Here is a 27204-nt window from a genome sequence, read left to right as displayed (position 1 = left end):
GACGGCGGTCGATGTAGCTAGGGCTACGGTGCAGTAGAGTCAAAAGAAGAGTGGGCATCACGCTCAGGAGCTCACCATGATCACGATGATGTACTTGGTGCAGGCGGAGACGTACTGAATCACCCTGGCCATGGTGAGGTGGGTCGCGGCAGAGCTTCGGCCGGCTCCGAAGAAAACGACGTCGCGCGGTGGTGCTGATCGGCTAGAAGCTAGGCGAGCAGGTCGGGAATGAGTGGCAAGGTGAGGCGGAGCTGCTGGCCAACGCAATTGGCCTGAGGTGGTCCGACGAGGATGAATTTGACGATCGCGGCAATGTCACCGGCGGCGAACAGTCGACAGGATACTACGAAATGACGGCGGCTCGTTCCTATTTATAGAAAGAAGGAAGGTGTGCGGTGTCGATAGCACATAGGCGAGCTCGCCATGGAGATGGCAACGTGTCACTACATGTGAAAGCGGTGAAATTTGATCGGCGGTGACCCCCGCGTGGCGCCGGCGGCAAGCAGTGAGTGGAGTTGATTTTTTTGAAATAATTACAGAATTGCCACTTGCTTCCATTTTTCAAATTACTCCTAAATTTTCTAAAGAAGTTGAAAATCTCCAAAAATGAAAGTTGTTCAATTTTTCAAACTCTACAACTTTGCTTCTAGGAACATTTTCAAATTCTGCCTCCATTTTGAAATTTGAATTTGGGGTGCATTTGAGCATTTGAATCATTTCAAAATTACTCCAAATTTTATATGTAAACTTGAAAAACTTTGAATCCCAAAGTTGATCTACATAAAATAATCTCCAACTTTGCTTTTTGCCTCAACCCCAAATTCCTCATGGATTTTGAATTAGTGAAAAGGGGCAAAAAGGACTTTTATAAATTGAATTTGAATTCAAATTTGATTTGTCTTCCTTTTACTTAAATTTTGATTTTTGACCAGTAACATGGCCCATTAGGGTTATTTGAGTCAAATGACACATGGCCTCACATGATCACATGAAATTTGACCCTTGTGGTCATGATCTTTATTTAGGGTTTTTGAAACAAATCACATGAAATAACAACATTATGAAATAAAGCTTATATAGTGAATGCATTCAAAATTTTCTACTATATGAATGCTTTGCAATGCACATGATGACATGTCAAATTTTAGTATTAGGTCAAAACACCAGAGGTGTTACAACCCCCACACTTGAGATCGATGCATCGTCCAGTGCGCTAACAAGCCATTAGCTCGAGGATACACTAGCAAAGGCGACCTTGGAGGGGACGATGGGGTTCAGGTTGAGGAGGTGTCATTTTCGTCCGGGCTGTGTGTACACCAGGCGTTCACGCTGCGAGTCCGCACGCCCCCGTCATGGCTTTGGAGCTGCTTCTAGTGCCGACCCTTGCATGGACATTGTAGGACAGGGACACACTTCGCCACCTTTGCCAGAGGATGATGGCCAGACTACACGTGAGGTAGCGCTGGCAAACTTCATCCGGTCAATAACCAAGCCTATCCAACAACCCCTGCTTCCTCCACAACAACATAGCCTAGTGAAGCCACGAAAGGAAAAGAATATGCCGAGCAAGCCGTCCCGGCGCAGTGCGCGCCTAGCAGCCATTGCTTGGCCATGTGGTGACGCGCAGAGCAAAGCAAGGCAAGTGCTCATGAAGCGGCTGGGTGTCACACAGGAAGAAGGCGAAACCATGGAGATGACCTTGCTGCGCTACCTCAACCTCTTCAAAGGTCCAATGTCCAACTTTGTCATCAAGGCGCTGGTGGCACTCAGTGGCCTTGACGGACCAGCCGTGCTGGGGCAGATTGCCATGTAATGCTTCCTTGCTACTCGAGGACTCGTTCATGCCGTGCCAGGCCAAGCTGCTATAGAGGGCACGAAATGACGGCGCAAGATGAGACTCGGTACATGATCTTGTCGAAGATACCGGATGATAGGAGGTCAAAGCGTTTGGCTGTTGTTCACCATGGGAAGCCGGAGCTGCTTTTTGCTGCTTGTGGTTAGTTCGGCACTAAGGACACACGGTGGGCGTCGTTGGCATTTGTGTTACCTCTGTGTGTTAGTCGCCAGGGCTATGATGTTATGGTGTTGTGGGTATTTTCTGTGTTTTAATTTGTGCCTATGTAAGGTTTTCAGGCCTGGTTTCCCTTATAAACTAGGCCAATTCTATTCTTCTTAATTGAAAGGCAGAGATCCTGCTATTACTTTCAAAAAAATAAATGGCAATTTATCCAAAATTCTTTATATTCGTGGACAAATTTTCCTTTATATTTGTTGGCAGTGGGATTAGTAAATTTTAATAAGGAAACACAGGTACCACTAACCACGGTAGTAACAGAAAATACTGTGAGCCTTGACACAAGAAAGGCATGGACTGGATATAACATGGTACTTGAAATTTATGGCAGTGGACAGTGTACAAACTATTATTTGAGCAAGAGCTAAATATTTGTTTTGCTAAACGTCAGTGTACAACTCCTAGGTTAAGGCTCTGAACAGGTAGAATATGGCTGTCCATAGATGAGGAATTATGTATACTTGTAACCTCAGCAATGTTCCAAATGTACAGATCGATGCTATCGTATCCAATAGCAATTTTGCCTGCCTTGGCACAAACACTATACAATGAGGTTACATTTTTAGCCCCCTTCTGTGATCGCTGCTGCATAGTTTTACCAGATATGGATACTGCTTTGCTAGCTTTAATATCCAACAAACTCATAACCCCATCTCTGAATATATGAGCACCTTAAGAAGAAGAGTGTACCTTAATGAGACATTTGTATGTCTAGAAATAGTGGAATGAAAGATCAAACAGGGATAGTAGATATAGGCTATTAAGATGAAGTTTTTTTGTGGAACACGCAGGATTAAGTTGTGAGCAGTAGGAAGAGGTTTACCTGATCAATTGAGACAAAGGCTGGGGCAAAACAGATTCTTTGATATCATTAGCAGCACTGGCAGCAGAACCTTCAGTAAAGAAACAGACACCCAAAACAAAAATGGGTTAAAGTTTAGTGTTCCACATCAATGTACAGCTGTTCTTTTTGCAAGAACTATTCTAAAAATTAAACCGATAGCTGAATAATGCTACCTTTTGAATATAAGCACATACTGGAAAATACAAAAAAAGGAGACTGGTTGACAAAGTTGATTATGAGCACGATACACAGATATTTGTAGTTTAGCAACATCATACCATAAGAATCAGTAAAAGCAATGCAGTATATGCCATGTCAGGTAGGCATCTCTTGGCCAGACTAAGCTTTATTAGAGACACACTTCTAGAACTATCCCCAACATATCTGGCAGGCACTAAACCCTTTGGAGATCATCGACTCAGTAGTTGAAAAAACTATGTGTATAACTCACATGTACAAGCTCTTCTGCAACACAGAGAATGCCGTGATCGCCTTTTGAATCAGGTGTGGATAACACAGTTTTCCCGCATCAATGTCCCAGACCTGCACACAAGGTGGCTTCCAGATTAACAATACATGGAAGCAAAAGTGTCGGTCAAATGTATTTATAAGAAATTAAAAATCACCTCGATCTGGTTTCTGGGTGTTGACATTGAGAAGAACCCCTTGGCCCTCAGCAAACTGAAAAAGAACAGCCTAGAGTGAGTTAAACAGGAAGAGGATGCAGGCAAGGTCGACGAGGGTGATTGCGTGACAGGTGAAAACGTCGGCTAGGGTTTCGTAAAGCACAGGCGCACACCCCAGCGAGGTCCCCGTCGCCACCCCCTTCATGGCCTTCTCCCCACCGGCGTCGTCCTCGTCGCCGTGCCTCTGACCATCCTCCCGGCAGAGTGTTAGCAGCAGGGGAAGGGGAATCGGAAGATCAGAGCAAAGGCAGGGGAGAGCAAAGCATAGGCGAGACAGGCGATGAATCTTAGCGTTTAGGAAGATTTGTTACAACTCAGTTCATACCCCTCTCACACGCAACTCCCTGTTCTTATACAGGATACGCACACACGCACACAGCCTGGCGGCATCTTCACGGGTTCCTCCACTCTGGGCCGAACACACGAGGATTCATCGTCCTAGGCCGAGCCGGCCTCTTCTCCCGAGGCCCAGCTTCACCTTCTCTTGTTGTCGGGCGTTGAACAGCTGCTTCTGATGTCGTCGATGCAGCGCTAACACCCCCCTCCCCTTGCGCGCCTGGATCATCCCAAAGGCTGGCGCGAGGGAACTATTGCCTGAGGTACTCCAGATCCTCCCATGTAGCCAATAAAACAGGAATGTTAGACCATTGAACAAGACCCTGATGGATCAGACGCGCACCTTTCTGAATTTGCCGGCGCTGAAGAATCCTTTCTGGGATACTCCAGCGAATGGAAGCAGGTGGCGGCGACGGTGTGACATCATGGCGAGCACCCACGACTTTTTTAAGCTGCGACACATGGAACACCGGATGCACAGCAGAGGTGGCCGGGAGCTCAAGCCTGTAAGCAACATTACCCACCTTGGACAAAATCTTGAAGGGGCCGAAGAACTTAAAGGCCAACTTCTGAGTGGTGCGGTCTGCCAAAGAAGATTGCACATAGGGTTGAAGTTTGAGGAAGACCCAGTCGTTGATCTCGAACTGTCGCTCAGAGCGCTTGCCATCAGCCAGTTTTTTCATCCTTTGCTTGGCGCGCAGTAAATGCTGATGGATAACCTCAGACATGAGGGAACGATCCTGAAGCCAGCTGGTGAGATCAGTAACTGGTTGCTCATCTGCCGGACTGACGCCAAACTGAGTTGGGGCATATCCATAAAGCACTTCAAAAGGAGAACGCCCGAGAGCCGAATGCAGACTGGTGTTATACCAGAACTCTGCCAAGTCCAGCCATTGATGCCACTGATGAGGACATGCATGTACAAAACAGCGAAGAAAGGTCTCTAGGCATTGATTCACCCGCTCGGTTTGGCCATCCGACTGCGGGTGGTAGGCAGTGCTCATGCGCAACTCCACTTTAGCCAAAGCAAACAATTCTGTCCACAGCTTGCTGGTAAAAATTGTCACGGTCTGAGACTAGTGCAGAAGGCATACCATGCAGGCGATACACCTGAGAGAAGAAGACCTTGGCGACGCTAGGCTGCCGTAAACGGATGTCGGAGTCCAACGAAATGGGCGTATTTGGAAAAGAGGTCCACAACCACCAGAATACAATTGAATCCGGCAGACAATGGTAAGCCTTCAATAAAGTCCTGAGAAACCATCCTCCACGCTCTGTCAGGCACAGGCAGCGGTTGAAGAAAACCCGGGAGTTTGGAGCGATCTAGTTTAGCCTGTTGGCATATCTGACAAGCAGACACAAAATTGCGGACTGCGGCTTTCATGCCGGACCAGGCGAAGTGCTGCTTCATTCGGCGGTATGTGACAGGTATGCCAGAGTGGCCTCCAATTGCAGTGGAATGCATTGCCTGAATAAGTTTGTGCTGTAATACCGGAGCAGCCCCAATCCACAGGCGCCCTTTGTAACGAATAAGCCCATCGGCTAAGGTGTAATGGGACACCATATCTGTTGAAGATGACAGTCTGCGCAACAGGTCTTGCACCGCTTCATCAGACACATAGGATTGACGGACCTCATCAAGCCACTGGGGCTGGCAAACCGATATTGCTGAACAGTTGGCATGAGGAGCACGGGACAGGGAATCGGTCGCTCCGTTGTCAGCTCCTTTCCGGTAAATGATGCGGTACTGAAGGCCAATCAACCGAGTGACAACCTTTTGCTACCACGGCGTGTGCAATCTTTGCTCAGTGAGTTGAGCCAAACTTTTATGATCTGTCACGATGTGAAACTCGGCATGCTGCAAGTAACTTCGCCATTGGTCGACTGCCATGAGGATTGCCAAATATTCTTTCTCGTAAGTTGAGAGTCCCTGCAACCGAGGTCCCAACGCTTTGCTCATGAAGGTAAGAGGGTGACCTCCTTGTGTTAAGACAGCACCCACTCCATTACCACTGGCGTCAGTCTCGAGAACAAAGGGCTTAGAAAAGTCAGGCAACCCAAGAACTGGGGCTGAAGTGATGGCATGCTTGAGAGCCGAGAAGGCCTCCTGATGTACTACTGACCAAATGAAAATAGCACCTTTTTTGAGCAGGTCTGTCAAAGAATGAACAAGAATACCGAAATGCTTCACGAAGCGTCGGTAGTAGCCAGCAAGCCCCAAAAAACTCCGAAGATCCTTCACTAATGTTGGCGTGGCCCACTTCACGACTGCCTTAACTTTTTCCGGATCAGTAGCAACCCCAGAAGCAGAAATGACATGGCCGAGATACTTGAGCTCCCTTTGGGCAAAGACACACTTGGACATTTTTACCTGCCACTGATCTTGATGCAGCAATTCTAGGACCTGCCTGACATGCTGGACATGCTCCTCATAAGTGTGACTGAAAATGAGTATGTCATCGAAGAAAACGAGAACACACTTTCGGAGTAATGGTCCCAGAGTAAGATTCATGGCTTTGAGAAAAGTTGCTGGTGCCCCGGACAACCCAAACGCCATGACACGAAATTCATAGTGCCCCATATGAGTTTGGAAAGCTGTTTTTACCTCTTCCCCGGGCTTCAGTCTAATTTGGTGGTAACCAGCAGCCAAGTCCAATGAAGTGAACCAAGAAGCACCATGTAACTCGTCTAGAAGTTCTTCGATCACTGGCACCGGATACTTGGTCTTGACTGTGATTGCATTAAGCTGCCTGAAATCGACACAAAACCAGAATGTTCCGTCCTTCTTCTTCACAAGTAATACTGAAGAAGAAAATGGGCTCTGACTGTGCTGAATTATACCAGAGTTGAGCATTTCAGTAATCTGTCGCTCAATTTCATCCTTAACCGCTGGAGGATAACGGTAGGGATGGACTAAGACCGGAGTGGCACCAGGTAAAAGAGGAATATCATGCTCATAGTTTCGTGGAGGCGGATAGCCTGCTGGAGGTTGAAACACCGACTGAAAGTCTTGAAGCAACTGAGAGATTTCCAGTGGTAGGTTGAGGGACCCAACTAACGGCATATCAGCAGACACCCGGGACACCTGAATGACAGTGCCTGTGGGCAACTCTTGTAACTCTCCCTGCAGTAGCTGAGGAGTATCTCCATAAGGAATCTTAAGCCATTTCTGATTCCAATCTACCTTCATCGGACTGAAACGGGACAACCAATCCATGCCAACGATGAGATCATACTGGGCCAACAGAAGGGCCTTGGCTGATGACTGAAATTGGCATTGCTGCACAGACCAGTCCAGCTGCTTGAATTGCATGGCACATACCAATAACTGACTGTCAGCTATCTTCACTTGCAAAGATGGAGAAAATGAAGTCTAGCCCTGAAGTTGCTGAGCAAAACTGGCACTGACAAAAGTATGTGAGCTGCCTGAATCAAGTAAGATGCGAGCTAGGAAACCTAGTTTAGTTTTGGTAAATTGATGAAACCTTAAGTGCGAACATAGTTTATCAAGTGATCATGAGATAGGTAGCACATTCCAAGTGGTGAAGCAAATGAAGATCATGACATGTAGATGGCGATGCCATGCTGATGATCAAGTGCTTAGAATTGAAAAGAAGAAAGAGAAAAACAAAAGGCTCAAGGCAAAGGTATAAATGGTAGGAGCTATTTTGTTTTAGGTGATCAAGACACTTAGAGAGTGTGATCACATTTAGGTTTGATAGCCGTACTATTAAGAGGGGTGAAACTCGTACCGGAATACGGTTATCAAAGTGCCACTAGATGCTCTAACTCATTGCATATGCATTTAGGATCTAGTGGAGTGCTAACACCCTTGAAAATGTTTGTGAAAATATGCTAACACATGTGCACAAGATGATACACTTGGTGGTTGGCACATTTGAGCAAGGGTTAGGAACTTCACCGGTGGAGTGTCCGCCCATAGAGTGCGGACAGTCCAACGGTGCCACCGGCGCCCTAGACAGAAAAGACGAAGGTCACTGTAAGTGACCAGACGCTGGTCTCGGTAGGACCGGCGCGTCCGGTCAGATGGAGCATGAAGGCGCTGGCGTCGGTCTCTGACCGGACGCTGGGTCACTTATTGACCGGATGCTGGAGGGGTGCGTCTGGTCCTGCTAACGTGGTAGCGCACAGAAGAGTCACCGTGTGATCGGACGCTGGGTGAGTCCGGTCGAGCATGACCGGACACGTCCGGTCGTGAAAAGTCGTCTTTGGATGCTTACTAGAAACGACTGAACGCTGGGGTTCAGCGTCCGGTCACTTTGAGCTGCTGCGTCCGGTCATCACTTGACTGTTGAGATCAGGTGATCAACATTTGAAGAGAGGGGACACGTGGCACGCATCGCGTGACCGGACGCAGAGGTCGAGCGTCTGGTCAATATGACTGGAGCGTTCGGTCACCCCATGTTTTGCCCAGTGAAGGGGTAGAACGGCTCTATTTCATGGGGGCTTCTATTTAATCCCCATGGCCGGCTCAAGCTCAGTGTCTTGGCCATTTGCATTGACATAGCAACCTTGTGAGCTTAGCCAAAGCCCTCCCACTCATCTCCGTCATTGATTCATCATCTTTGTGAGATTGGGAGAGAATCCAAGTGCAATGCTTGAGTGTTTGCATCTAGAGGCACTTGGTGTTCGTGTTTCGCTGCGGGGTTCGCTTGTTACTCTTGGTGGTTGCCACCACCTAGACGGCTTAGAGCAGCGAGGATCATCGAGAGGAGGGTGGTGATTGTCTCTAGCTCCGATCGTGGTGATTGTGAGGGGTTCTTGACCTTTCCCCGGCGGAAGAGCCAAAAGGTACTCTAGTGAATTGCTCGTGGCTTGTGTGATCCTCATCTTGTGTTGGTTGTGCGGCACCCTATTGAGGGTTTGGCGTGTGATGCCAATTAGCGCGTGAACCTCTAAGTGAGTGAATCGCCACAACGAGGAGTAGCTTGCCGGCAAGCAAGTGAACCTCGATAAAAAATCATTGTGTTCATCCTTTGATTCCAAGGTAATTGGTCTTCATTGATATTGATTATTGTGATTGATTGGTTCACTCCTCGACACGGCGGTATAACTATCTTGCTCACTCTCTTTACTATTACCGCAAACTAGTTGTCAAGCTCTTAAGTGTAGCTAGTTGTGAGAGCTTATTAGTTTGGTTAGTGTGGCTCTTTAGTTAGCCTTTGAGAGCACACTAACTTAGTGTAGTGCCATAGCCATTGTGTGGTTAGAAACTATAGAAACTAGAATTGTGGTAGGTGGCTTGCATTTTTAGTAGGCTAGTGCAACACTTGCTTCGCCTCATAATTGTCTAACCGGTTTGTTAAGTGTTGTTGTAGAAATTTTATTAGGCTATGCACCCCCCTCTAGCCATTAGGACCTTTCAAGTGGTATCGAAGCTGAGGTCACCGTGATTTGAGGCTTAACAACCTTCGGTGTAAAAATGACTTAAATCAACAACACCAAGAAGCCACCCCAATTTGATGGCACAAATTATCCGTATTGGAAATCAAAGATGACCACACATATCAAGTCAATCAATAGAAAAGTGTGGAAGGTGGTAGAAACCAAAATTGAGATTGGTGATCTAGAGAATCCCACCATGGCTGAAGAAGTGCTTCTCCAAAACAATGACATTGCTTTAAGTGCCATTCATGATGCAATTGATGAGAGAACATTTGAGCAAATCAAGAATATAGAGATGGCTCATGAGGCTTGGAAGAAGTTGGAAGAATCATTTGAGGGCACTCAAGCCATGAAGGGTGCAAAGGCATATATTCTCAAAGAGAAGTTTGCAAGCTTCAAGATGAAGGAGGATGAGAGTGTGCCAAAGATGTTCCATAGGCTTCAAATGCTTATCAATGATCTCAAAGCACTTGGAGAAGAGGTGAAGGATAAGGACTTGTCCCACAAGTTCTTGAGATGCTTACCTTCAAGATTTGGCACATTGGTTACTATTCTAGTGAGAAGTGGTTTGGACACCATGACACCAAACCAAGTGTTAGGAGATGTAATGACCGATGATACATATAGAGATGATGATGAGAAGGAAGAAAAGAAGGAGAAGAAAGATGAGAAGAAGGATGAGAAGAAGAAGAGTGTGGCATTCAAGGTCACATCATCCAAGGGCAAGGCAAAGCAAGAAACATCAAGTGAAGATGATGGTTTATGGGATGATGATGATGATGATGATGATGATGAGAAGATGGCTCTCTTTGTTAAGAAATTTGGCAAGTTCATGATGAAGAAAGGGTACCATGCTAGAAGAAAGAAATCTTCATCCAAGAACAAGGAAGAGTCAAGAAGGTGATTCAAATGTGGAAACAAAGACCATCATGTTGCTCATTGTCCATACAATAGCGACAATGATGATGACAACAAGAAGAACAAGAAGAAGGACAAGAAGGAAAATAAAGAGAAGAAGGGCAAGATGACCTTCAAGAAGAAGAAGGGTGGTTCATATGTGGTCACTTGGGATAGTGATGCTTCCTCAAGTGATGATAATGATAGTGATGATGACAAGACCACCAAGAAGAAGGCACTTGCAAGCATTGCTATCAATGAGAAGCCTTCTCTCTTCGATACTCCATCATGCTTCATGGCTAAGGCCACTAAGGTACAAACTTGTGATGATGGAAGTGATGATGAACATGATAATGAAAATGATAGTGATAGTGATGATGATGAACCTACTAAAGATGAATTATATGACATGCTAGAAGATGCTAAAGAACACTTTGACATTAAGAGAAGGGAATGCAAGAGCTTGAATAAGGATGTAAAAGCCCTTAAGCAAGCCCTTGATGAGCTCAAAGCAACTCATGAGAGGCTAGAGGAAGCCCATGAGAAGCTTGGCAAGACTCACAAAAAGCTTGAAAAGGCTCATTCCTCTTTGCTTGATGAGCAAAACAAAAAGAAGCATGTTGAGACTTGCAATGTAGGTTTAACTTGTTATATAATTGATGAATCATTATCTATGCCTATCATTGTTGCTCCCACTAACCCTTCTTGTAGTACTTTTACTTCCACCTCATCTAGTAGTGATGGCCTCACTTGTGATGCCTCACTAATAGGTTGAGAATGAGAACCTCAAGAAGGAGGTCAATAAGCTCACTCACACCTTGGCTAAGGCCTATGGTGGTGAGGACCGCTTCCTTATGTGCTTGGGTAGCCAAAGAGCTTCTCTCTACAAAGAGGGATTGGGCTATACCCCCAAGAAAGACAAGGTAGCCTTTGCTCCTCACAAGACTAGTTTTGTGAAGAATAATGATCGGTTTTACACTAGTTGCAAGCAAGTTGGTCATAAAGAGCATGAATGCAAAAATAAGAGCAAAAATGCTAATGTATCCTCCATTAAGCTTGATTCTTTCTATATACTTACCAAGGGTGCAAATGGTGTAAAGGCTAAGTTCATTGGTAAACCATAGATGGGCTCAAAGCAGAAATCTATTTGGGTACCAAAGAGCTTAGTGACTAACCTTCAAGGACCCAAGCAAGTTTGGGTACCTAAAAAGAATTGATCTTCTTTTGTAGGTAAATTACAAAGCCGGAGGAAGGCATTGGGTTCTAGAATAGTGGGTGCACTCAACACATGACCGGTGATGCAAGAATATTCAACTCAATTAACACCAATGACAATGATGGTTATGATAGTATCACATTTGGTGACAATGGCAAAGGCAAGGTCAAAGGGCTTGGTAAGATTGCAATATCCAATGACATGAGCATATCCAATGTATTGCTAGTAGAGAGCTTGAACTTCAATTTGCTATCCGTGGCTCAATTGTGTGATCTTGGATTCAAATGCATATTTGGGGTAGATGATGTAGAGATCATAGGTGTATATGGCTCTAATTTGATCTTCAAAGGCTTTAGATATGAGAATCTATACTTGGTTGATTTCAATGCTAGTGAAGCTAAATTATCTACATGCTTGTTCACTAAGTCTAGCATAGGTTGGTTATGGCATAAAAGGCTTGGTTATATTGGAATAAAACAATTGAATAGATTGGTTAAGCATGACTTGGTTAGAGGCTTAAAAGATGTTGTATTTGAGAAGGATAAGCTTTGTAGCTTTTGTCAAGCCGGCAAACAAGTTGGAAACACCCATCCTAAGAAAAGCATGATGAGCACTAGTAAAACATTTGAGTTATTGCACATGGATTTGTTTGGGCCAACACAATACACTAGCATCGGTGGTAACAAATATGGCTTTGTGATAGTGGATGATTACACTAGATACACATGGGTATTCTTTCTAGTGGACAAAAGTTATGTGTTTGCAACATTCAAATCATTTGTCAAGGGCATTCACAATGAGTTTGAAACAACTATCAAGAGAGTTAGAAGTGACAATGGTAGTGAGTTCAAGAACACTAGAATTGATGAGTTGTGTGATGAATTTGGAATTAGACATCAATTCTCGGCCATGTACACTCCACAATCAAATGGCCTTGTTGAGAGGAAGAATAGAACACTCATTGATATAGAAGGGTCTATGCTTAGTGAGTACAATGTGAGTCAATCTTTTTGGGCTGAAGCTATCAACATGACTTGCTATTGTAGCAACCGCCTCTATTGTCACCCATTGAAAGAGAAGACACCATATGAACTCTTGAATGGTAGAAAGCCCAACATTGCATATTTTTAGATTTTTGGTTGCAAATGCTATATCTTGAAGAAAGGCACTAGATTGGGCAAGTTTGACAAGAAATGTGATGAAGGATTCCTACTTGGTTATTCCACTACAAGCAAAGAATATAGAGTTTGGAATTTGGATAGTGGTACTCTTGAGGAAGTTCATGATGTTGAATTTGATGAAACCAAGGGTTCACAAGTAGAGAATGAGAACTTGGAAGATGTTAGAGGCATTCAACTTTCAAATGCCATGAAGAACATGGATGTTGGTGAATTGAGGCCTAGGCAAGTGAATGATGATGAAGATGATCAAGTGCAAGTACTCTCTAACTCAAATGTGCAAGATGATACAACTCAAGCTAGTACAAGTGAATCTCATGATAATGAACAAGATCAAGAGGCTTGTACATCATCTCAACCCAATGATCAAGCAAGTGCAAGCAATCAAGTTCCAATACTCCAACAAACAAATATTGCTAGGGATCATCCATTGGACACTATAATTGGTGATATTTCTAGAGGTGTACAAACAAGATCAAGATTGGCATCATTTTGTGAGCATTTCTCATTTGTGTCATCTATTGAACCAAAGAAGATAGATAAAGCATTGAAGGATGTTGATTGGGTGAATGCTATGCATGAAGAATTGAATAACTTCACAAGAAATCAAGTTTGAGAATTAGTAGAGAGACCAAAGGGACACAATATGATTGGAACCAAATGGGTCTTTAGAAACAAGCAAGATCAAGATGGGATAGTAGTAAGGAACAAAGTAAGATTGGTAGCACAAGGCTATACACAAGTTGAAGATCTTGACTTTGGAGAAACATATGCCCCGGTTGCTAGATTGGAAGCAATTAGGATCTTGTTAGCCTATGCTTGTGCCTACAACATCAAACTATATCAAATGGATGTTAAGAGTGCATTTCTCAATGGTTAGATCAATGAAGAAGTATATGTTGAGCAACCTCCCGGTTTTGAAGATGACAAGAAGCCTGGCCATGTGTACAAGTTGAAGAAGGCATTGTATGGCTTGAAGCAAGCACCTAGAGCATGGTATGAGAGATTGAGGGACTTCCTACTCTCTAAAGGGTTCATTATGGGCAAGGTTGACACCACTCTTTTCATCAAGAAGATTGGTAAAGATCTATTTGTATTGCAAATCTATGTTGATGACATCATATTTGGATCAACCAATCAAGACTTTTGTGATGAGTTTGGAAAGATGACGGCTAAAGAGTTTGAGATGTCTATGATTGGTGAGTTAAGTTACTTCCTTGGTCTTCAAATCAAGAAATTGAAGAATGGTACATTTGTGAGTCAAGGCAAGTATATCAAGGACATGATCAAGAAGTTTGGCATGAGTGATAGTAAAGCTATTAGTACACTAATGGGAACAAATGGTAACTTGGATAGTGATGCAAGCGGCAATATGGTGGATCAAAAATTATATCGGTCTATGATTGAAAGCCTACTCTATGTGACCGCATCAAGGCCAGGATGTCATGTTTAGTGTATGCATGTGTGCAAGATTTCAAGCATCACCAAAAGAAAGTTATTTGAAGGCTACAAAGAGAATATTGAGGTACTTGACGCATACACCAAATGTTGGTTTGTGGTATCCCAATGGAGCAAAGTTTGAGCTAGTTGGTTACTCCGACTCGGATTATACTGGGATGCAAGCTTGAAAGAAAGAGCACCTCGGGCACATGTCAATTGTTGGGAAGATCACTTGTTTCATGGTCATCAAAGAAGCAAAATAGTGTTGCATTATCAACCGCTAAAGCCAAATACATATCCGTCGGTAGTTGTTGTGCACAAGTACTTTGGATGAAGGCCACTTTGAGTGACTTTGGAATCAAGTTCAAGAAAGTGCCATTGCTATGTGACAATGAGAGTGCAATCAAGTTAACCAACAATCTGGTTCAACATGCAAGAACAAAGCATATTGATGTCCGCCACCATTTCATAAGAGATCACCAACAAAAAGGGGACATTTGCATTGAGAGTGTAGGCACCGAAGATCAACTTGCCGATATATTCACCAAGCCATTGGATGAGAAAAGGTTTTGTAAGCTAAGGAATGAGTTGAATATATTGGATTTCTCAAATATGTGTTGATGCACCCCCCACTTATATGACATGCCTCTCCTTCGAGCAATCCAAGGTAAAAGTTGATTGGCATGGCATACATCCTTGCTAAGGACATGTTTAATGCATCTAGACATCTTTCACATTTAATAGGCTCATTCATGAAAATCAAATGAATTTGATGATTGTATGGTACCACTATAGCTTCTATGCTTAATTTGGTCTAGTGGTAGCATATGACATGTTTGTGGGCATGTAAACCTAGTGTTTGATCTAGAAAATGAGCTCTAAGTGTTTAACTCAACATGGTACAAGATAAATCTTATTTGGAGGTGTGAGGAAGCTTGTCCTTGGATCAAACTGAGTTAAATATCTTTGGCAAATGATCTAGATTGGACCAAATTTGGGAAAATGATCCTCACCCCATTGATTGACATTGATAATCTCAACCTATCTACATTTTAAACCTTTGTGGTCATTGATGACAAAGGGGGAGAAAAACAAAGATATTAGTACATGGGGAGAAAAACAAAGATATTAGTGTACTAAGATTATGAAAAGACAACAAAGGAGGAGAACTTGACATAGGGGGAGAGACATGACAAAGGAAAGGGATCAATTAAAATTTTGAGCACACAACTAGGGGGAGCAAGCTCATGAACTTGTATGGTGCATTTGAATGTGCATTTCATATGTTTGCTTGCATGGCACAAGTTTTAAATTTCAATATCTATGCTTGTGTGGTGTATGCTAGTTGTAGGTTTGAATGATGAAATGAAAAACTAGCATACATAGGTTATCTAGTGATTTCATTTCCAAGTGGTATCAAGCTAACCATGATGCTAAGGATGGTATATTGGTGCACTCCAACTGGTATCATGCTTCAAAGCTCTATCTTTTATACCTTAGCATCACTTGGTAGACATTGTCTCCTATATTTCCTATCTAAGCATATGTGCAAGCTTCAATCCAAACTCTTAGCACATATGTTGGGGGAGCAATTGCTACCATATGGGGTTCATGAAACTTGTCCATATCCTTTTACACATGGTAAATATGCTTGGGCAAGCAACATGGATTCAATTGAATTTCAATTCATATCTTGCTGAAAGGGTTGTCATCAATTACCAAAAAGGGGAAGATTGAAAGCTCTAGTTTAGTTTTGGTAAATTAATAAAACCCTAAGTGCTAACCTAGTTTATCAAGTGATCATGAGATAGGTAGCACATTCCAAGTGGTGAAGCAAATGAAGATCATGACATGTAGATGGCGATGCCATGGTGATGATCAAGTGCTTAGAATTGAAAAGAAGAAAGAGAAAAATAAAAGGCTCAAGGCAAAGGTATAAATGGTAAGAGCTATTTTGTTTTGGTGATCAAGACACTTCGAGAGTGTGATCACATTTAGGTTTGATAGCCGTACTATTAAGAGGGGTGAAACTCGTATCGAAATGCAGTTATCAAAGTGCCACTAGATGCTCTAACTCATTGCATATGCATTTAGGATCTAGTGGAGTGCTAACACCCTTGAAAATGTTTGTGAAAATATGCTAACACATGTGTGCAAGGTGATACACTTGGTGGTTGGCATATTTGAGCAAGGGTTAGGAACTTCACCGATGGAGTGTCCGCCCATAGAGTGCGGATAGTCCGACGGTGCCACCGACACCCTAGATAGAAAAGATGGAGGTCACTGTAAGTGACCGGATGCTAGTCTCGGTAGGACCGGTGCGTCCGGTCAGATGGAGCATGAAGACGCTGGCATCGGTCTCTGACTGGATGCTGGGTCACTTAGTGACCAGATGCTGGAGGGGTGCATCCGGTCCTATTGACGTGGTAGCGCACAGAAGAGTCACCGTGTGACCGGACGCTGGGTGAGTCCGGTCGAGCATGACCGGACGCATACGGTCGTGAAAAGTCATCTCTGGATGCTTACTAGAAATGACCGAACGCTGGGGTTCAGTGTTCGGTCACTTTGAGCTGCTACGTTTGGTCATCACTTTGACCGTTGAGATCGGGCGATCAACATTTGAAGAGAGGGGACATGTGGCACGCATCGCGTGACCAGAAGCTGAGGTCGAGCATCCAGTCAATATGACCAGAGCGTTCGGTCACCCCATGTTGTGCCCAGTGAAGGGGTACAATGGCTCTATTTTATGGGGGCTTCTATTTAATCCCCATGGCTAGCTCAAGCTCAGTGTCTTGGCCATTTGCATTGACATAGCAACCTTGTGAGCTTAGCCAAAGCCCTCCCACTCATCTCTGTCATTGATTCATCATCTTTGTGAGATTGGGAGAGAATCCAAGTGCATTGCTTGAGTGTTTGCATCTTGAGGCACTTGGTGTTCGTGTTTCGCTGTGGGATTTGCTTTGTTACTCTTGGTGGTTGCCGCCACCTAGATGGCTTGGAGCAGCGAGGATTGTTGAGCGGAGGGTGGTGATTGTCTCCGGCTCCGATCATGGTGATTGTGAGGGGTTCTTGACCTTTCCCCGGTGGAGAGCCAAAAGGTACTCTAGTGGATTGCTCGTGGCTTGTGTGATCCTCATCTTGTGTTGGTTGTGCGGCACCCTATTGAGGGTTTGGCGTGTGATGCCAATTAGCACGTGAACCTCCAAGTGAGTGAATCGCCACAATGAGGAGTAGCTTGCCGGCAAGCAAGTGAACCTCGGTAAAAAATCATTGTGTTCATCCTTTGATTCTGAGGTGATTGGTCTTCATTAATATTGATTATTGTGATTGATTGGTTCACTCCTTGACACGTGAGTATAACTATCTTGCTCACTCTCTTTACATTACCGCAAACTAGTTGTCAAGCTCTTAAGTGTAGCTAGTTGTGAGAGCTTGTTAGTTTGGTTAGTGTGGCTCTTTAGTTAGACTTTGAGAGCACACTAACTTAGTGTAGTGACATAGCCATTGTGTGGTTAGAAACTAGAATTGTGGTAGGTGGCTTGCATTTTTAGCAGGCTAGCGCAACACTTGCTTCGCCTTATAATTGTCTAACTGGTTTGTTAAGTGTTGTTGTAGAAATTTTATTAGGCTATTCACCCTTCCTCTAGCCATTAGGACCTTTCAAACCCATCCTTGGAACTGAATTGCATTGATAGCAGACTTGCCTATCAGTGCAAAAACTAAGATAGCCAATAACACCTGAGCATCGGTGGTGTCAGATTCCTCTAGAACACCTTCTCCTGAATCTTCAGAATGACATATATCCTAGAACTCCTGCAAAACATGGAGCTGGATTGTCTCCGAGCAACGGTGATGACGATACCATTTCTCACTGCATTTGATGCAGAGACCCCGAGACCGCTGGTAATCTTGCAGCGTGCAGAGTTTGTCCTCCACTCCCTAGGACCAGCGTTCCTCCGTTGGGGCCGGATCAGCTATGCCATGATCAGCCTTGTCCACATATAGAGGCGGTGGTGGTAGGGGCAAAGCTCCTAGGAGTGCTGGCTTGCCGAATGAATAGGAATTAGGTCAGTGAAGCTCTTTTTTCTTGCTGGGGTCCTGCAGCTCCTCCTGCAGTAAAGCGAGCACACTAGCAGTATCGAATGTCTGGGGATGTTGCATATGCACAACATTGCGAATTTTATCTTTGAGCCCATCAACAAAACACATGGCAAAGAAAACTGGATCAGTGCTACGACCATAAGCTACCAACTGATCAATCAACCTAGCAAAATGATCAATGTAGTCCTAAACAGTAGATATCTAACAGATACTAAACATTTGCCTAACCAAAGCCTCATACTGAGCCTTCCCAAAGCGATCTAGGACCAACTAACAGAACTCTTTCCATGGGAGCCTTTTGACCTATGGATCTAGAGACTATAACCAGTGAGTGGCGGGTGATGAATTGACAAAGTTCATCATCGCACACTTGATCCAAATAGTAGGTTCAACATAATATAAATCAAAGTAGTCTTCACACCAAGTGATCCATAGCCTATGATTTTCTCCATCAAATTTAGGGAAATTCATCTTAGGAATTTTGTTGCCCCGGTGATGAGGCTCCCAAGGTGGCCGTGGCTCATAATAGCTGGCTCCCCCATGTCACCCGCCATGATCACCACCTAAGCCTCCCGCACCCACAGTCAACAAAGCCGAACTAGATAGAGAGCGATGCAATTTGGGCAGGGGTATGGGTTAGGGAATGGGGTGGGGATGCAATTGCGTACCCTTGACCAAGGGATTTGAGTTCAAAACTCATTCCCTGATGACTCAATTCAGCGCCGTGCCCTAATAGGCGGATGGTGAAGCCGCTGGCGTAGGGAATGCGAGTGGTGGTGGTAGAACTCCCATCGGCGCCGTGGTAGTCAACATGAGCGTGGCGCGGCTGACTGTCTTATGGAGGGCCATCATCTCAGAGTGGATCCGCTCCACTGACTCATCGGTCTTGCAAAACACGCCAATCTCTGCGCGCATCTCCTCCATCGCCGCATCCACCTTGGGCTTCCAAGTGTTGAACACCTGGGCAGGCACCTTCGAGTTTGTCAAAATGGCCCATGATGGCGTGCTCGACCTTGTCAATGTGGGTGGAGAGCTTGGAGTCAGTTGTTGGTGATTGACGATTGGATGGCCTTGATCTCGTCCAGAAGCATCTTGATGTTAGGATCCATGGCGCCTGGCTCTTTGCGGAATCGGGTGAAGTGGTCATCAAAGATCTCATGGGGTCCCAGCGTTGGGGGCTCACTGTGCCACCGCCAATCACACCAACCTTGGCTCGGACCTACAGGATTTCGACGACGACACTGGAGTGAAGCTAGAAATTAACCTGCTAATGGGGATCATGGTGCCGAATCAAAGCGGTGGTGAGGAGGGAGAAAGAAACCCACGAATCGGTGGCTCTGGTACCAATTTTGTTAGCAGCAAGGGAAGGGGAATCGAAAGTTCAGAGCAAAGGCAGGGGAGAGCAGAGCATAGGCGAGGACAGGCGATGAATCTTAGCATTTAGGAAGGTTTGTTACAACTCAGTTCATACCCCTCTCACACACAACTCCTAGTTCTTATATAGGATATGCACACACGCACACAGCCTGGTGGCATCTTCACAGGTTCCTCCACTCTGAGCTGAACACACTGAGGATTCATCTTCCTAGGGCCAAGCTGGCCTCTTCTCCTGAGGCCTGGTTTCACCTTCTCCTGTTGTCGGGTGTTGAACAGCTGCTTCTGATGTCGTCGATGTAGTAGCGCTAACACAGAGGTGGCACATACATATCCATTGCTGCTCACGGATGATGTGGAGGCATGGCTCGGCCGAGGCCGGGTCGACGGGGAGGACAAGACGGCTTGGGCGGCGACACCATCGCAAGTAGGCCCCACCCTAGGTCTACCATGGCCAGAACCACCAGATCCTAGTGGGCGCTAGCGCCTTGGCCATCACGCCGGGATGGTGTAACACCTGTGGCCACCGACGATTACCGAAGACATGAGAGGGATATCATAGGTGTACAACTAATGGAGCAGAGGAACACCTATCTCTCGCTGGTTCTTACTTAGTAGTTTTTTTGGATAATATATTCTTACAAGCCACTAGTGCGTACATAAATGGAGGGCCCCTTGGACCCACACATCATACAGAGTCTAATACATACTACTCATGAATACGTCTTCCATCTTGTAATACACCTTTCTCCTAGTTCTTCACTTGTGTGTTGTGACACCTTCCCCATCGAAGATTCTGCTTGACCCAAGCATGGGCATCTGGGAACCACTGCTTGATGACATTGTAGTCCTTCCACATAGCTAATGATGGTGGTAAACCTATCCAAGTCACAAGCACCTAGGGGATAGCATGGTTACCTTTCTTTAGCAGATGACGTTCCAATATGGTGCTTGGTTAAGCCTCAGTTGCTTGCAGATTAGTGATCAGTGATGACTAGCAAGGTGGAGAAGACTGGTGTATGGTTTGGTGTGAATGACTTTAACTAGGAAATGGGGAAGACATGGTTAAGCAACTGCATCGATTCTTTCCATGATTTTGTATGGCCTAAAGAACTTGTAGCATGGATTAGGAAAAGGTCTATTGGCGACTCATGATTGTGTACAGGGTTGCAATTTGAGAAGGACCTTGATCATCGACAAAAAACTGCATATCAGTTCTGTGCTTGTCTACTTGCATCTTCATATGGTTCTATGCTTGTTCTAGTCTTTGTTTCAGCAATTGAAGGTGCTCTTCTCTGTTTGCAATAATCTCAGTGACTAATGGGGAGACCTCGGTGGATGGAATCAAACCTGCTCCCAAATTGGGCCCATAGCCATAGAGGGCCCTAAAAGGGGAGCAACCTATTGAAGTGTGAAAAGATGAATTGTACCACAGCTCTGCTAGAGAAAGACAAGACTTCTAGGTCTTTGGTGAATCTTGCACTGAACATCTAAGGTACATCTCTATGCATTGATTGACCCTCTCTGTTTGACCATCAGTTTGTGGATGGTAGGTAGCGGTTAAGTTGAGGTTGACTTTGTATAGTTTGAACAATTCCTTCCAAAAGTTGCTGACAAAGATAGTATCCCTATCAGTGACAATGGAGCCTGGTAGTCCATGTAGTTTCACTACATTGTCCATGAACAAACTGAGTAATGTGATGTGTTGTATATGGGTGTTTCACTAGAATGAAGTGAGCAAACTTAGTCAGTCTATCCACTATTACCAATATGAAACTGTAGCCCTCTGACTTGGGTTAAACCTCCACAAAATCCATAGATAAGTCCCTCTAAGCACCAGCTAGAATTGGCAAAGGTTGTAGCAAACCAGCTAGGTGATTGTGTGAATGCTTGTTATACTGACAGGTCCTGCATTGCTTGGTATAGCTGTCCACATTAGTTTTCATGCCTTTCTAAGCAAAATGCTTCTTTAGACGATGATAAGTTGCATTGACTCCTGCATGGACACCAACTGCACTTTGAATGGAATGTTGCTATTAGTTTGGTTTGAAGGGCTAAGTTATGTCCTATCCAGATGAGATTATCCTTCTTGATGAGGCCTTGTTCTAAATTGAAGCCATTATTGTCAGGACTAACCAATGCTAGTTGAGCTAGGAGCTATTGGGCTAGAGCGAGGGTCTGTGGCATAGGAGTTGATAACTTCTTGAACCCATTGAGGCTGAAGCATAGACATAGCTTGTAGAGCCAACAGATGTGCCACCCTAGAAAGAGCATCTGCAGCAACATTATATTTGCCATGTTTGTATATGATTTTGAATTATAGTCCCATGAGTCTTGTCATGGCTTTCCTCTACATATCTAAGTGTAAGTTATGTTCATTCAGATAGGACAAGGACGCCATTTGTCCACAACCATGATCAGTGCTAGAAACTCTTTCTCATAGATAGAAAGATTCTTGTGCTTGTCTCCTAGGGCCTTGCTAAGATATGCTATGGGTTGGCCACTTTGCATTAGGACTGCACAAATACCTTCAACACATGCATCTGTCTCAACTGTAAATGGGGGTTGAAAGTTTGGTAATGCTAATACAGGTGTTTGTGTCATAGCCACTTTGAGGTTGTCAAATGCTTCTTATGCCCTGAGCTGACCACTGAAACTGTTTTAGTCTCAGAACATGAGTAAGTGGTTTGGCTATGAGACCATAGTTTCTGACAAACTTTCTATAGTAGTCTATTAAGCCTAGAAGGCTAGAAATGCCCTTAACTCAGTGACATTGGTTGGTGTAGGCTAGTGTAGCATGCATTAGTTTTGGTGGGATCAGTAGCCACTCCTTTATCAAAGATGATGTGGCCTAAATATTCTAGTCTAGGCATGGCAAAGGTGCACTTGGAGGCTTTGAGGTAGAGTTTATTGGATCTGAGGGTTTCTAGGACTTGCTATAAATGTTAAATGTGGTCATCCTTGGTAGCACTGTAGAGTAGTATATCATCTAGGAATACCAGGACAAACTGGTGAAGGAATGGTTGCAACACTTGATTCATGATACACTGGAATGTTGTAGGACAAATGGCCATAGTTGGTACCTGCCCAGGGCTAGCGTGCTGGGGGTGCCATGTCGGTGTCGCCATGCTAGGTGCTGCCGTGCCTAGGGGGCACCCATGCTGAGGCTACCGTAGCTAGGTTCTGCCGTGTTAGGGGCACCTATGGTGGGGTTGCCACACACTACTAGGAATATCCACTTCTATGATGGTCAGCTTTCATCATAGAAGGAGCCAAATTTGTCATAATTTCAGTTTTATGATGAATTTATGACAAAAACTGGTTCATCATAGATGTCGCGTCATACTTGAATTTCTATGACGAATCTAGAAAATAGTCATAGAAGTGGATAGATCTATGACAAAAAATAGATCGTCATAGAACTATTTTGGCATACTGTGGCAGGGGGCAGTCACGCTGGCGGGTGCTTCTGTTGGAGATGCTTTTCCACGTGTACATGCCATAGCCGGTTGCATTGGAGATGGTTCGGGTACGTGTCACCTTCTTATTACACAACATGAATGTAACACCCTGGGTGTTAGTCATGAGTTAAACTAGTGAAATTGGACTTAAGAAGGATATGTCAAGCAATGATTACTGATCTCTAGTTCATAATCTGGATGTAATGATAAGGTATTGAGGTCAAACCTATGAAAATAAGCCCCAACTTGGACTCAGATAATAAACTTTGTTTACATGTGGACCCTGGTTAAGATTAGGTATGAGTAATGTTAAACATGCTTATTTCATGAACATTACATCAACATGCATCCATCTTGACCAGTGGAAAAGTTTCGTGAAGTTTGGAGCCAAGAAGTCAGATGAAATGATAAGTTATAACCTTGATTGAATTGCTTTATTAAGTAAATGAGAATATGAGATGTCAACCAAACCTTGCTACCTTTCCCAAATGACTCTAATTGACTCTACAACAAAAGTCATGAAGGGTTCATGTTGAGCAAATGTCAAGAAAATGCCTCAATTGGTCGAAAACCCTAATTCTAGGGTTTAACGAGGTGCTACATTGGCCAAGATGAAGCAATGGTTTCTGTACTAGATATAAAGTTTGACCTCTAATAAAAGTTGAATTTTGAGTGGACTACAACAAACTTTATTTTTGGACCAAGACCTAATTCAACTTCTAAGTGTCTCATATAGTGGTCTCAAGTTTGAATGCAGTGCTGTTTTGACCCCTCTAAATTTTTTCTAAGTCCTCGATCAGTAGCAGCGTGATGGCAAGTTTGTGACATTTTATCTTCCAAATTTATATGGCAGATCAAGTGGGTTCCTTACTATGAGTTAAAGTACACTTTGTGTTGGAAACAAAAAAATAAGTCTCATCACTTTTGGAGCACGTTTGGACTTTCAAAGGTTATTGAAAGAACAGCAAAAAGTTTCTTCAATTCAGCCCTTAACTGAATTCAGTTTTTAGTTTCGTATACCCTACTTTGGAGGCTTGTATCTTCGTATCCATGCCTGAACCAGCCCAAGATCCTTTAAGCAAAGCTGTTGATCTTGCATAGCTCTACAACTTTGGTTACTACAGCTTGTGCCAAAACTAAACGGATTAGGAGTTGGAAGAGGAAGAAGAATGCCAGTTTCAGTCGGCCTAAAACCAAAATTCTAAGTTCCGTTTTCGGGTATCCTCCTTTGAATATCCATATCTCCAAATCTATGATGAGTTAGCTCTTGATCCTTAAATCAATGTTGTTCACCTCACACAGATCTACAACTTTACCTCTTGCATCGTGATCACTAGGACAATCGGATCGGGAGATAGAGAGGGGAAATGTTTGGGGATTTAGTCAATTTTTGAGCTATCTTGAAAGCTTTAGGAGCAGCGCCATCATCCGACCGCACGCAGGTGCCGCAGGCCACATGGCTCCCTTGTGCCCTCGCATGCTCGCCACCTCGCCAATGCTCACGTCGCATGGATACGGGAAAAGCCTGAGCACTCGCCTCCCTCTCTCCATTCTGGTCTCCCTTCCTCCCTCTCACTCTGTCTCATTCTCTCTCTTGCACCCGACATTGGTGGCCGAGCAGAGCTATGCCCATCACCACCACTCCCTTCCCTGTCCTCCACCCACCTAGCCACTATAGCACCGCCGCCGCAACCTGCTTCGCCACCATCTCCTCGATCTCGAGCGCCTCCCCGCCAGGCCAAACCAGGCTAGGAGCCTAAGGCCACCACCACTGGCCTGCCCCATGCATGTGGCTAGGATGCAATAGACCATCTTCGGCCAAGCCGAGGCACCCATGGGTGCATGCTAGTCCCTTGATGCTCCCCGCCGCTACTGGCCCCTACTGGCCAAGGCCAGCTGACCCTGAGCCTATCCTCACCAGCCATCGGTCTGCTGCTACCATGGCTGCACCACCTATGGCCACCTCGGGCCAAGCCCAGCTATCCCATGGATGTATGTGGACCCCCTGGTGCTCCCCTCGCCATTTCCCCGACGCTGGCGATGACCTCACTAGTCGGAAATCGCCTGGTCGGCGATCCACCTCCGCCTCCTCTATTCTGATCCGCGTGAGGGACCTCGCGCAATAATTGGAACAAGTCCAAGGGGTTTTCTACATAGTCTGTGACTCAGTTGAATAGTACCTAAAAGGATCTCCTTGCTGGAATCTGTTTTCATGAAAGTTTAGGGGTCTCGATGCAAGTTTGTTTTTCTTTTATGGTTGAAACTTTGGAAAATCATAATAAATTGTAGAAAAATCGTAAAATAGCAAATATGGACTTTTTAGAATCCTTGTTAGCAGATCTACACAGTAGAGTCATAATATGATATGTGTTAGTAGAAAGTTTTTGCTATTTTATTTATTCTTATAAAGTGCTTTTAAAAATGCTTTTAAGTTGGACAGATGCATATCTTGAGTTATAGAAGTCCAAAAATGGTAATTCTAGTTGTGTGGCCTCTAGTCCAACTAGTTAGAGTGTTCTGGTGGCACTCCTCAGGTCCTGGGTTCGACTCCTCGTGGGAGCGAATTTCAGGCTGGGGTTAAAAAAACCCCCTCGTCTGTCCCACGCCAAAGTACAAGTCTAAGGATCGGCCCGGTCTCATAGGGAAACGGTGCCGCTGTGTAAGGGTGGGGCAGGGGGTCGGGGGTTTTCTAAGTCTTATGTGAGAATGTCTTTTTCTTAATGCAATGCCTAGGGATGGTCATACCCTCACAGGTCCAGTTTTTTTTAATCTTGTGATGGCATGATATAGCTAATAAAAATATTAAACATGCTAGTTATGTACTGTTTTTATAATGTTTTGATTTAATCTTGTTAAAGAGGCAATTTTAGCTTGTTATTCTCATATCTAAAGTTGTGGTGCTCCAATTGCTGTGAAATTTTTATAGTAGGCTACTGATGCTATATGTGTGCTGTGGTAAAAATTTCATGTTCATTAGATGCATTATGGTTGAGTTATTGATTTAACTTGATTAATGGTTTTAAATGGTTTATAAATAATTTATATATGCAAAAATGTGAAATGTGGTTCCTTTGCCCTTGCATGGTGATAATGTGGCCTGAGAAACCCTAATATGGCTATATGTTTATAGAAAATAATGATCTTTAGATTTATCTTAGTTCTCACATGTTTATTAATAATTAAGATTTTTCCTTTCCATAGCGATTAAATTATAAAATCTGAGCATGTAAGATTTGTACAATAATCTTGTTTTGTCATCCTCTATCTCACATAAAAATTTGAGATCCAAATGAGATGTTTGCAACATCACTTGTAATTAATATATATGTTTTTATATATAGAAAAACTAATGAAAGTTTGTTAGTAGATGCTTATGTTTATGCCATGTAATACTTCTAATAATTGGTGCTAGGTAATGTGATTGCTTGGTTATAGTTAGGAGTTGCATGGAGCTGCATATATAGCAACAAAATGTTAGTTGTTAACAACCTAAATGATAAATGCATATAGTTGTATCTCTGTTGTTATGGCTGCATGTATAATTTCTATGGTGGTGATATTTTCGTGATGTAAATGATGTTTTCTGTAGATATGTTGAGTACAAAAGTTGTAGATAATTTACTTATCTTGCTTGTACTAAAATTTCATGATTTTAGGCTTGCTTATTTAGGAGTTATAGATTTTACAAGTTTGCGGTCAACTTTTGCATGTGCTCTGAACATATTTGAATGATTGCTTTGGTTGAATTATATAAACATGGAATCATGTATTGGTGATAATAGTAGAGTTGTAGTGCTTTTCCTAAGATTTCCAAAATGTTGGAGAACACTCTTTTTGGTGGTTTAGAACTCCAGTTATAGCGGTTCAAAGTGGAATGGCAGATTTCTATCCAAATCTGGATAGAGATGCCTTCTAGGTGTTGTTTGACCTTGTTAGCTATAACATCATCTTAAAATGATAATGAGAAAGTTATATATAACTTAATAATCTTTCCATAAAGTTAAGAATCATGTTTCCTGAATGTCTAGAACTCCAGTTATGCATTTCTGAAGTTAATAGCAGTTTTCTATCCTTAGTTGTATAAGCTCTGCTTCATGATGTATTTTGACATTGTTAGTTGTTGAATCAGCTTTTGGTGTTAATAACAAAGTTTAAGATAATTTTATTAGCTTTCCATAAAGTCTTCAATCA

At 43.8% G+C, this 27204-nt stretch overlaps 1 protein-coding gene and 1 long non-coding RNA gene across 2 annotated transcripts; both read right to left on the bottom strand.

The window, feature by feature from the left end:
- Positions 1–2920: 2920 nt before the first annotated feature.
- On the bottom strand, positions 2921–3889 carry LOC136519953 (uncharacterized). Its single transcript, XR_010775084.1, has 4 exons — positions 3718–3889; positions 3545–3599; positions 3370–3461; positions 2921–2967 (listed from the first exon to the last, which is right to left on the bottom strand). It is a non-coding gene; the product is annotated as an uncharacterized lncRNA (long non-coding RNA).
- Positions 3890–4191: 302 nt separating this feature from the next.
- LOC136524104 (uncharacterized) lies at positions 4192–7253 on the bottom strand. The gene is made up of 3 exons (XM_066517571.1): positions 5951–7253; positions 5313–5506; positions 4192–4737 (listed from the first exon to the last, which is right to left on the bottom strand). The coding sequence occupies exons 1-3, from the start codon at positions 7251–7253 to the stop codon at positions 4192–4194; spliced, it is 2043 nt and encodes a 680-aa protein (XP_066373668.1).
- Positions 7254–27204: the final 19951 nt, after the last annotated feature.

The sequence above is a fragment of the Miscanthus floridulus genome, chromosome 18 (genome assembly GCF_019320115.1).
Source record: "Miscanthus floridulus cultivar M001 chromosome 18, ASM1932011v1, whole genome shotgun sequence".
In the NCBI taxonomy this organism is placed as follows: domain Eukaryota; kingdom Viridiplantae; phylum Streptophyta; class Magnoliopsida; order Poales; family Poaceae; genus Miscanthus; species Miscanthus floridulus.
This window is presented reverse-complemented; position numbering and strand designations above follow the sequence as displayed.

What these genes read in the sequence shown, in the direction of transcription:
- LOC136524104 (XM_066517571.1), bottom strand. Translation starts at nt 7,253, where the DNA reads ATGCAATTCAAGCAGCTGGACTGGTCTGTGCAGCAATGCCAATTTCAG. An exon ending in TCTCGAGACTGACGCCAGTG is followed by an intron (nt 5,507 to 5,950) that starts GTAATGGAGTGG and finishes CATCTTCAACAG; the next exon opens with ATATGGTGTCCCATTACACC. An exon ending in GGTCCGGCATGAAAGCCGCA is followed by an intron (nt 4,738 to 5,312) that starts GTCCGCAATTTT and finishes GCCCCAACTCAG; the next exon opens with TTTGGCGTCAGTCCGGCAGA.